The 12,512-nt window shown below is 39.4% G+C and overlaps 1 protein-coding gene across 2 annotated transcripts in view; it reads left to right on the top strand.

Annotated features, from left to right (window-relative positions):
* The window catches only part of evi5l (ecotropic viral integration site 5 like), a 34,429-nt gene that overhangs the window by 6,878 nt on the left and 15,039 nt on the right, over nt 1-12,512 (top strand). For both annotated transcript variants that reach the window (XM_069168411.1, XM_069168410.1), the window contains exons 2-11: nt 3,884-4,271; nt 7,496-7,685; nt 8,607-8,831; nt 9,802-9,876; nt 10,191-10,316; nt 10,495-10,638; nt 10,754-10,843; nt 11,757-11,854; nt 12,146-12,206; nt 12,329-12,382. In XM_069168411.1, coding sequence (XP_069024512.1) covers nt 4,030-4,271; nt 7,496-7,685; nt 8,607-8,831; nt 9,802-9,876; nt 10,191-10,316; nt 10,495-10,638; nt 10,754-10,843; nt 11,757-11,854; nt 12,146-12,206; nt 12,329-12,382 — 1,305 coding nt within the window. In that variant the 5' untranslated portion in view covers nt 3,884-4,029. The remainder of the gene's footprint in view (nt 1-3,883; nt 4,272-7,495; nt 7,686-8,606; nt 8,832-9,801; nt 9,877-10,190; nt 10,317-10,494; nt 10,639-10,753; nt 10,844-11,756; nt 11,855-12,145; nt 12,207-12,328; nt 12,383-12,512) is intronic.

Below are 12,512 nucleotides of genomic sequence, written 5' to 3' on the forward strand. Positions count from 1 at the left end.
ACAAGACCGTAATTGTGCATGATGATATAGGTGGAGGAGAAACTAAACATGTACACACACATACATGTACATATATCTATCAATCACACACCAAGACTCCCCCTCATGTCACAGTGACAGTGTCCATGCATAACGACCCACGCGCGCACACACACACACACACACACACACACACACACACACACACACACACACACACACACTGAAGTGTAACTTGAACAATGTAACATGGGTTATATCGAGCATGGAGACATGTCACAGCACATGCTAAACAGTAACCTTACACACAAATACAAGTAGATTACCATGCTGCAACCCCTCGTCCTCTGCAGTTTCCTCCTGGGACAAAGTGACATTACAGCTGTCATCTACAGAACATCAACCAAGGTCAGAAAATCCAGCTTGTTTTGCTTTGTCTGAGACCTTCACAATGTCCTCTCTCACACACGTGTGTGAGAGAGGAAACAACTCTTTAGTCCTGCATGACTCACCTTTTTCAGTGTGGGTTGACCACAGTGACACAGCTGAAGAGCCTTCTGTAGTGCTGAATTCTCTCTGAAGCGTCTCTTCTTTTATATTGTCGCCACTAAATAGCTGACACTTAAGAAGATGCTCTCATGGCACTTTAAAAAAAAAAAAAAAATCAGTTGATTAATCTGATAGTCAATTCATCAAATGACCTCTTTACCAAAAGGTCCACATTACTCTGAGTTTTTGTTTGTTTGTGCTGTGGCATTTGGAAATGTGCAATTTCTAGCCAACAGTGCTGTGGCTTTATGGATTCACCTAAATCTGGAGCTGCAGTGTTGAGTCCCATCAGCAATAATATAAATTTAACAGATCAAGCCATTGGGAAATCTGGTGCAGAGATTTCTTTATTTCAGTGAAATAAAACTTTCTCAGGAAGCAGCATTGAGCGAGTGATCTGTCCATGGAGAGACGGCTTCAACATCTTTTTCTTTTTATTCTTGTGCCTTTGGTGTAAAACATCACAGACTGTCCAGGCTAGTGAACATCAGCATTTTATATTCACCTTTATTTGATCCAGAGGCTAAACATCTGCAAGTGTCTAGTACAAGTATAGCATTTGTCAATAACGGCGCTAGCTGCTGGGACTGAGGTGAATATGATTGAATATGAAGGCAGACCCATCACTGCCTGAGGCTCATCCATCTGTCAGATGATTTTTTAGAAGAAAAGGCTGCTTGAAATTCTCCTTTGATTGTTGCTGCAAATTCTTTTGTATCTGTGCTATCAATAGATTCTATGGGTGGAATTGCATTTCCTATCAGAAAGACTGCATTTCAGTTTGTTTTTGGAGAAATCCCTTTTACAAATGTGATTGGTTTCATTGACTTGATCAACTGTTTTGATCAGGCTGGTTGCATGAATGTGGTCTTTGTTTCCTCCACATGCAGAGTTCAGACAGTTGCTATGCTCCTCTTCTCTCTTTTCCTACATGCTATATTACTGCTGTCCTTGTTTTGTTGTGCATGTCAGCATCTTATGCCTCATATTATATATGTTACTGAATGTTCCTCCCAACCTTCATGCGTGATCACACGGCAGAAATCAATACTTCATGGCATTGTTTGGGAGTTTTCTAATCGAAGAACGCTTCAAAAGCAATTTTCTATTAACTCACCATACTGTAATTGTAGGGACCAGCTGACTATGACATGACATGTATGTCGTGTGGTTTCTATCTGTGATTCATCTCATGCAAATGAGTGCATCGCCCATATATTTATTATAATATACATGTTATTGTGAGCTGTTTTTCAGCCATACTGTGTGTGTGTATGTGGCTCACATAGTATTTTCCACAGGGCTACGACATTAAAACAGCTGACATCTATAAAGCACACAGGTCAAGGGGAGTTGACTGTAGCTCCACATTCTGGTCCTCATTGTAGGGCAACATTTCTGCCTTTTAGCTCATTTTCTCCACAGACTCGTAACAACTCCACCCTGGTCGCCTCTCTGGTACTAGCTGCAGTACAAAGAGAGAGTTTGTATCTGTAAACAGTATGCGTGTTTGTATTGAATGAGTCTTTCCTCTAGCACGTGTGAAGTCTTCACACTGCCCCTTCATAACCAGCTGGCTATCTTTATCCATGTATTTGCAGTGATGAAAATAATGTGGGCATCCTGTCTAGCAATAACAAGTTTGATTATTGCATTCAAGACACGAATGTCTTCGTATGGCCTTAATCAGACAAACATACACATTTATAAACCTCCTAATCAATAAGAATCTAGTCACAATGCTTTCAGCCCAAACAGTACAGTTGCATACATTTTCTGCTGGCTGAAAAAAATCTGGCTCTCGCTGTGAAATCACACCAGGGTTTACATGAGAAGGAAAACAATTAAAAGTTCTCCTATCCCATATGATACAAACCAGTGGTGTTTGCTATTTATAAGCCGTGTGACATCTAGGTTATCTCTCTGAACTAACTCAGTTTGGTTTTAATAAATTGCCCAGCTGTTTGCAGTCATTTTGTTGCACCATTTCTGAATGCACACGAACCTGTGGCGTGACCATGGCGAATTCCTTCTGAAGCCCGTTCAGTGTGATCTGAAGAACACGGTATCGGGTAATTAGCAATAACTGCTCAATGCGATTGTACCACTGCTGACTTTCACTTTTCCTCCTGATGAAAAAACAAAGTTAGTGAAGTTGTGAATTTATCTGTACAGATTGCAGCATTCCACTCACATCAGCAGGATTGGTTCAATTTTCTAACTTGCCGTGGAAAAAAAACACCTCCCTGATCGTAGAGTTTGTCTGCAGTGACGGACCTTGATGTTCTGAGTCAGGATGATGTCATTACAGTGACTAAGAGCCACTCCTCAGACCATTTACTTGAGCCAGGGTGTGGAGGGGCATTATTTAGGTCAAAGTGCACAAACTAAAATGTATGGAAATAATTTTTGTGGAGGACAATGAAGTCTCTTGAGTGTTTTTATTCCTGAGGGAGATTTGTTTTCACAACTGCATATTGAACACAGAAACTCATCAGAGGGGGTGAAAGTAAACTAATCTGTAATCTCATAGTTTATTATTTATTCATATATTCATTTTTCAATTATTTATATATTCATTTATGAAGAAATGAAACTTTATTAGCGTATGAATAAATGATAAACCTTAAGCTTTCAACCAAGTTTACTTTCACTGTCCCTCCTGTTATCATTAATTAATATGATAACTCCCGTACTTGTATCAACTCAAACTATAATAAATTCCCTTTTTAGCCACCGCAAATTTGCACAAAAACTGTATCCCCATATTTTACTCTTTTCCAATGTTTTATTTGCAGTCCATATGATGTTATTTTTGTATTTTTAAGGACCAACATTTTTTTTCCGGTATAGTTTTACATCCCCTCCTTTCAGCTTGTCTCTGTAGTTCCTCATAGAACAGACTGGTTTGTCTTTTAAGGGACATTGATATCAGTGACCCTGATTGGCTGATTCTTTTCTGAGTGCCACACACCCAGGCCAGTCATAGGTTTTCTTACCTTGTTAGCTCAGCGATGTGCTGAGGGCGGACATATGACACGAGTGTGAGTTTGTGACATCACAAACTTACAGCAGTGTTAACGGCACAGTTGTTGAATACGGGCTCTAAGCATTTTTCCGTGGACTGATCATTTTGACCCTTGTCTCAGAGAACTGATGTAAAAAAAAAGAATGTTATTTTTACATGGATAAGATACAAATTAAGAAGGCTGGGTATGTCATGCTATTTTGCCACAGGTTTTGTTGGAGTACAAATTTGTCATGTTAGTTTTGATGATTATGGGAACTGCTCCGGTTCATATAATGTAGTTATCTGTCGTCATTTTCATTAAGCTTTTTCTTGTGTCAATTACAGGTTTGAAGACCTCTGATCATATTGGCTGCAGGGCCCGAAAGGCGGCCAATCAGGCAACAGCAAGGCTCACTGAGGAGGGAGACCAACAGGGAGACCCTCTTACTACACCCACACTGCTTCACCCATCCCACTCCATCCTTGACACCATGTCTATTCCCAGTGGCAGCCCAGAAAGAGAGGGCTCTGGCGGGGCTCCATCTCAGCTCGAGTGCCCTTCTTCCCCTCCTGGCATGGATGCAGACCCTTCATCGACAGGCAGCCCAGTGCTTAGCCCAGACTCTTCTTCCCAAGATACACTTCTGTCAGCACCAGCGGCCTCCCCAGCCGACTCTGAGAACCTGAGTCCTGACGAACTGGAGCTGTTGGCCAAACTGGAGGAGCAGAACAGGTGAGATCAGCCACCATGCCAATGGTGTTGTAGTGTTGCCCGTGAAAACAAAGCAGTTATTAAAGCTTCACTATGACTGAGTGAGACTCAGTTTAGTTGTATAAGAACAGGTTCAACCATTTGATCAAGGACTGCAAACGCAGTTTGTGATGGTAGTGGTGCCAAATCCTCCACTCAGATTTTTTAATTAATTTTTGAAACAATGGGCCTTTGTTTTCCCAGAGAACTCACCAAAAAAGGCATCCCAGTTTTCACTGATGAAAATGGATTTCCTCAGCTGTCTCTTGCAGATTTTATCAGCCTGGACTACTGCTCATGCTGAAACTCATGGTTGAAAACTCAGCTCGGCTAATGTTTTAATGTTTCCAGATAATTTAATTGAAAATTAAGAGCCCCTTAAAGGGGCATTAACTAAGCACAATATGGCTGAAAGCCCAACAGAATCATTTGGAATCCAAACAAACCAACTATGGACAAGATAAGACGAAACTGTGGACAGCTCATGTTGGAAGTAAAAATCTTGAACAAGCAAGAACACAAATTCATGTAGTGGTAAGAACAGATAAATAATAAGTAATGACAAGGTCCCATTATGGAGATAATAGGAACTTCATGATAGGTGTTATAAGGTATGATCCGCAAAGGAAGTAGTCGCAAAGTTTTTCATCATCTTGGTACGTCACTGTTTCAGTTCGTAACAGGGCTTTCAAGTGTGAGAGAGACCATTTACTGCATTAAAAGCCAAATAGTGTGACGCACATCGAAAAAAATCAAAGCAAACATCAAAGACACAGATGCATCATAACCTGAAGACAGAAGTTTGTTCTGTACAAGCTGCACAAGCTTTAAACCCAATTCTTCATTATCTAGAACTAAAGGACACAAAAATCTGAAAGTGACTTAAGCTAACTTTAAGTTAAGAATGTGCAAAGTATTCAGCAATGTTATGATTACAATATGACCCCAAAAATAATAATGCAGTTGGAGTGTGGTGATAAGTTTCATAAATATTTTAGTACTTTTTTCCTGAGCGCAGCCATAATGATCCATATGAAATGAAAGTAATGTTGTCGTTCTGTATTTGGCAGCATTTTGACACAGACTGCTGGTCTTAAAAAATATATAAGTATATAAATATATATATATATATATATATACAGGCACCAGTCGAGTGCAAAGGGATTTGTGTGAAATGACCACAAGCAAATCCCAAATTGACCTAGAATTACGACTCTGCCTGCTATATATTTACAAGAAATACACTGGGTAACAAAAATGGGTTTGTAGGTTAGTGTTACAGGAAAAAAGTGAATAGGTGAAGTTCATGCATATATTCCTGTATGAGGGGAATCACCTAGATTGTATCAGTATTTATCTTTTCAACCCAGATTGAAGCACTATTGGCCCTCGGTATTGGAAAGTCTGTTTTCTGAGAGATTTTTTTTGTTTTGTTTTGTTTTGTTTTTTGTACATTGAGTTGTACTCAAAATTTGGAGCCAAATGTTTTTTTCTCTTCTTTTAAATTAATGAAATATAAAGTAATGGTGCATCAACACCTGAAGAAAGGTTTTTGTTTGCTGCAGTGGTTTTATTTACTTATTTTATTTAAATAATCAATACACTGTAATTTGCCCTGGAGTTCCTAAATATTTGCATTAGCATTTCTGAAATATCTTGTATAACTGTAATGATATTACAGCAAACATTGTTAATTGAGATTTTTTTTTTTTTTTGTCTCCTTCAATATGACACAGATTTCACTTACTGTGAGTCAATTTTGAAATACTCACTTAAATTCACATTATTAGTGACTTCAAAATATCATGCAGTCCAACCTGATGGGAGGCCAATTTTTTTATCAAACATGTTCAAACAAAATCCTTTTGATCTTTTAGTTGTAGCTCCAGTCATGTTTCCTCAGAAAGTAAAACTTTCCAATGATAATGACTATGTGTCAATTTACATCTTACATCATGTATCCTAGAAGCCACTGTATGTTCTTTCAGGAAGCTCATTATTTAATCAGTTCAGGATCCGTTTCTCAGGGATACAATCTAAAATCATAACCACCTGGCGTTACTGCGATGTCTACAAAAAATGACTTTTGTATTCAAGGGTGAGCATTAATCTGTGTTAGATAAGGTTTAATCCCAAACAATGAAGAGCATGGGAATGTGTAATTATTTATCTTACATAACCCACCAATGCAGAAGAATACATTCTGTTTTGATTTGACTCTATTAACCCTTGCATGGACTACAAACACAATACATCACTTCAGAAAGAAAAAGAGTGGCACGTTTATATTATAAGTTCCACAGCCAGTTTTAACACATGGATCAGACTTAATGACGGAGAAGTCAAGTGACTTAACCGAATCAGACATTTGGGGTCAAAGTGGAACTGAGAACGACACCCTCAGGTTAAAGAGTGCCCTCATTAATCACATCATTCCCGCTTTCTGCTGTCCTGCTACCCTGCTGACTTCACGAGGATTAACATAATAACAAAAAACACTTAAAGGAGCAGTGTTTGCTTGCAAATACGTTATGTAAGTCGCTTACTTATGTCACTGTGTTTGTTCCATCCAACCAGCCTTTAAATGGCTGGTCATACGTGAGGGCTTTTCCTGCCTAGGCAGAGCGAAACATAACACTGTCACGGTATCCTCTAGTGCACCGATGGGTGTATTAGAAGTTTTGGCGTGATAGCCTACCAGGCTGTTCTGCAACAGGTTATATTAGCTTTGCATAAAGATTGGAAACATTGGGAGGTGGGAAATGCTGTACAACTTTTTATCAGCTTGACTTAGTAGTGACTGAGTTAAAGTTCAAACAACCCCATGTTCCATTGGAAAAAAAACAACCACCTAATAACATTGGTCCCACCCTGTATACAAAGGCGTATAGTTGGGAGTTTTCCCACGTGTAGGAGCCCAGCCAGCTGTGTGTAATATCTTCATGACTCAACCTCTGATACTGTAGTTTAAGACAACAAGCCCTGAGCCTTCTGGTGCCTCTCCAATCCTTTTCAATGTCACCATCTGCCTCAATGTCACATCTGCCTACCGTGACTCCTAATGCTTGTATTTGCTTACCTATCAGTCTCCAATTTGTGTACCATCTTGAATAAGACAAAGCTGCTGTTCTGTGTAGTCATGTTCATTTTGTTACCATCAATCAAAATTTCAGCTTCCCGTCCTCATAAACTCTCTCTTCGTGCAGGTTGCTGGAGGCTGATTCTAAGTCCATGCGGTCAATGAGCGGCTCGCGACGCAACAGCGGCTCCTCACTGGTGTCCAGCTCTTCGGCCTCCTCGAACTTGTCACATCTTGAGGAAGATACATGGATCTTATGGGGCCGCATCGTGAATGAGTGGGAGGAGTGGAGACGCAAAAAGGACAAACTCCTGAAGGTAGGGGGGTCAGGCACCGGAGGTGGAAAATCAAAGACTGATGCCACATGCAGCATTTACCTAAGAATGCATCATTGAATATAATTAGAAATTAGAAAACCAGTAAGGAGATTATCAGCCTCCTCATTTTATTTTTACTCTCAAATTTCACAGGAAGTTTACCAGATTGTTTGACAGACCGAGACAGACATGGGGCACTCGAAATCCCTGACTCATTTTATGAAAAAGGTTGTTGGCGATCATTAGCACACACACTTTGTCACGGGTCTGTTTTTAGTCATAAGTGAGATGCACATTATATCTTTCTTTTTTTTTTTTTTATCTGTGTGTATGTTAACAACATGTTGCTTTGTGTTGTGTGTTTGAAAGAAATCTTTCATGGTCTCTGCTCAAATGGACTATATATGTAAGCAAGATGGTAACTTTCAACAGGTTCGAAACAAACGACAGGTCTATTGGTATGAAGCTGTTGTCCTGTGTTCAGTAGTTTCAGCATGATTACACCAGTGCTCTTTAGTTGCACTGCAACAATACTGTTCTCTGTCCGTCCTCTGCCTCTCCTCCCTCCCTCCCTCCTGGTCTCCCTCTGTGTACTCTGTCACAAAAAGAGTAAACCCAGGGGAAGAGAAGATGGATGAGGGAAGACATGGTTAAAATGAGTCGGGGCAAAATGGGCAAAATGGGCAAAATGGCAGAAATACATCGGCTGCATGTAAACTCTACAGAGACAAAAACGAAGAGGGAACAGTGATCCATCATAATGTACTGAGTGTAATTATGAAAGATGCAAAATGGTCCTCGTAAATATATCATCATTCCATAATTGAATCCTCTCTCATCTGATGCTTAGAGATCCTTCAATTTGCATCCCTCAGTACGTAAAGAAGCAGAGTATTAATCAGGAGTCTCTCTTCCTCCCAGGAGTTGATCAGGAAGGGCATCCCTCATCATTTCCGGGCCATCGTCTGGCAGCTGCTGGGCAACGCCACTGACATGCCGGTGAAGAACCAATACTCTGAGCTGCTAAAGATGTCGTCCCCTTGCGAGAAGCTCATCCGCAGAGACATCGCCCGCACCTACCCCGAGCACGAGTTCTTCAAAGGCCAGGACAGCCTGGGACAGGAAGTCCTCTTCAACGTCATGAAGGTGAACACTGGCAGCATTTCAGCACCTCAAAGTCTGAACGTCATACTGTGCTACTAACACTTTTTAAAGTTAATTTACATCGTTTTTATGAAGTCATTTAGCATAGCATTTAAACAGTGACTTGGTTGCTACTAGAGATTCAGGTTATGTTATGTAATGCCAAACTGGGGATTTATATATATATGACCTTTATTTAACCAGGTAAAATCAATTGAGAACCAATTCTCATTTACAATGATGACCTGTCAGCACAGTCCACAATTTAATGTGGACACAGTACAATGTTAAAACTGCTAAAGCTGGGGCATCCTGGTGGCCTAAAGTTTAAAGATGTAATTGAATTGTTACCAGGGATCTTTGCCGCTCCTTAACTTGTGTAAATATTCTTAGTTATATTTACATTAGATATGTAGCTCACCAAAACACATTCTGCAGAACCTAGAAAGTCTAACTAACGTGGTAAATGTATTTCCTTCCTTATAAAACCTTTCTTTTTTGAATTTCAATTGTGTATTGTTTACATCTTTGCTTGCAAGCAAACAGTCTTGTTTTCTTACAGCTTTGCTCCAAGTTATAGCTTTAATAATAAAATGTTTACAAAAAATGTTCATTTTAGCATGACAGATGTGTTTTTTGTTATTTATGAACACAAAATTAACAGGAACTGGACAGATTTGACGGGCTGTTATTTATATTTTCTACAGCTGAGACTTTCCTTCCTAATGGGATTTTGTCCAAAAAATAAAATCTGTAGAAACACAATAAATTGTAGAAATGTTGCAGTGGTCACTATGGAAACAAGCTTGTTGACTATCTACAAATCCGTCGAGTTGCCATGTAGCTGAGCTGCTCAGGAAATGAGGGGATCTCTGGTGACCAGCTGAACGTAGTGCTCACAGTATGAATGTTCAGTCAAGAATACAGATGTCATTAATGTGTGTGTTTGTCTGTGTGTGTTTGTGTTTTCAAGGCGTACTCTCTGGTGGATCGAGAGGTGGGCTACTGCCAAGGCAGTGCATTCATCGTTGGCTTGCTTCTAATGCAGGTAATGATCAAATAGTGTATTTCAGGAAAACAATCCATTATGAGTATGTTTTGCTGAAAAGGCTCAGTACAGCATGCCCGAGCCTCTTTGTAATCAGTCCCTCTAGATTTTTGTCATTCTGCAACTACAGTTGATTACTTAGCAGGTTTTTTTTTTTTTTGAAGATTGTAGTGCAGCTCAATTATCTCCTGTGGTCATATTTGAACTATGGCACTCTCTGTATGATAAACAGTTCAGGATGAGCAGTGTTTAATTTATGATGATACCGATTTACAATGAATGAATTTCATTTCCTCCTCTTACTTCCCCCCCAGATGCCAGAAGAGGAGGCATTTTGTGTGTTTGTGCGTCTGATGCAGGAGTACCGTCTGAGGGAGCTGTTCAAACCCAGCATGGCAGAGCTCGGTCTCTGCATCTACCAGTTTGAATACCTGCTACAGGTATGGAGGAAACGGCGGATTCTATCAACAAACATGAGGCTTTTGCAGTGTTAAACTTGTCCACAAAGGGGCAGCAAATTATTAATTTGTATCTCCAGCACACTACTTCCTCTTACGGTGTCTCCTTTTGCGCCTGTCTTAGTTACTTCGGGTTTTAACATTTTCTCCTTTGTTACAGGAGCAGCTTCCAGAGCTGAACGTCCATTTCCGGTCTCAGAGTTTCCACACGTCCATGTACGCCTCTTCCTGGTTCCTCACCCTTTTTCTCACCTTCCTCCCTCTGCCTGTCGCAACACGCATCTTCGATATTTTCATGTATGAGGTAGGAAACATTTTGTGTTTTAGAAGAAGATGTGTTATGACTGTGTATATTCAATTTACGAATTAGTTTTTTGGCTTACAAAGCACATACATTAGAAATTACACTCTCTGTGCAGGGTCTCGAGATTATCTTCCGTGTGGGCCTGGCCATCCTGCAGTACAACCAGACTGACCTCATTCAGCTGGACATGGAGGGCATGTCCCAGGTATGCAGCCACAGCTTTGTGCCACTCTCTGCAAAAAAACTGTTGTTGCTCCTTTGTAAAATCCAGTCAAACAGATGAATTAGATCTGAATCCTTGTTTGTAGTCTCTCATCTTTACTTTTGAGACAAAACCTGTTTCTCTTCTACACTCTTTATACTGTGTACTTTTCTGTTTTTCTTTCATCTCTCCTTAATCTAAATAAATGGAACAATTTTTTTTGTCTTTACAATATAAGCAAAATTTTGCTACTTCCCAAGTCATAAAGTGACATCATCAGATTTTATTGTTATAGTTTTTTTTTTTTTTTTTTTTTTTTTTTTTTTTTTTAAACCATCAATCAAAAACCACAAGATTTTAAAATTTTAATAATATTTCAGAGAAGTGAAGTGTAGTTTTTTGGCATCTTGATTAAAGGCTGAAAAATAAATGTTCTTAAAATTACTTAATTGTCATTCAACTCTATTATGTAATAAAATAATTAAATTGATAAACTATTTACTTTTCTATCAATTGATTCATTCATCCCTTTTTGCTTTTAGAAATAGACTTTTAAGTTTCCTGATGGTAAAGTCCTATATTATAACTTATCCACTTAATTTCAATATATCTATGAATATTGTTTCAGTAGCAAAAGTGCAAATAAGTTTTCACAGGTGTTGTATGATGCTGTGAATTTTACATTTGTTTGCATTTGTAAGTTTAGTTCTAAAACAGAAAGGTTGTTTCTGGTCTTTGAATCACAGTACATTTAAACAATCGCCGTTTTAAAGCTGCAGCAGCTGCTGCCTCGCTTCAGGGCTTTTGTAGATCCTTAGCTGCTCTTCTTCACTCATCTAAAATGTGTCTGTCTGGTTCTTCATGAATTGCAAATAAGCATCTTTGTCACATGTATGTTTCCATCTGCGTCTGCCAGCATTTTCAGAAGGTGATCCCCCACCAGTTTGACTGCTGCCCCGACAAGCTGATCCTCAGGGCCTACCAGGTCAAATACAACCCCAAGAGGATGAAGAAGTAAGAGCGCTCATTGCTCAGATAACGCCTAATGAGACCGGAGGCTGGACGGGCTTAATGTACACCGAAGCACACTCACATCCTGTGTTGTGCGATGTGTGTTTTTTTCTTTTTAAGTGCTGCGTTAAGTGGGATGATGCACTTTCCTCTTCTGTCTTCCTCTGATTTTTTGCTTTTTAAGCATAATTAGAAAATAATTCTAACTAATTAGAAAGAAGCTCAGATCACTGAAGCAAAGCAATAAAGGAATGAAGTTCTTTTAATAATCCTGTGTTGTTTTTGCTTCTTCAGACTTGAGAAAGAATACACCACAATCAAGAACAAAGAAATGGAGGAGCAAATTGAGATTAAGGTGTGTGTATTTTATGTATTTGTGCTCGATGTGGGTTTTATAATCAAAATTTGTAGGATTTAAAAAGTAAATAGGCCATAAAAGATAACTGTCCTATACGTGTCCCTCTTGTCTGTGTTCAGAGGTTACGCACAGAAAACAGACTGCTGAAGCAGAGGATTGAGACGCTGGAGAAGGTAAGAGATGGGCTCCCTTTCTTATCTAAATGCTAATATATCACTGTAGCATCACCGAGACAAAAAAAGACAGATTAGGCCAGATTTAGACCCGTCATGTTTTGATGAGATCGAGTTAAAAACTGTAATG

Source organism: Embiotoca jacksoni, unplaced genomic scaffold, assembly GCF_022577435.1.
Source record: "Embiotoca jacksoni isolate LCO1_2020_lvr unplaced genomic scaffold, fEmbJac1.0.p SCAF_4, whole genome shotgun sequence".
In the NCBI taxonomy this organism is placed as follows: Eukaryota; Metazoa; Chordata; class Actinopteri; family Embiotocidae; genus Embiotoca; species Embiotoca jacksoni.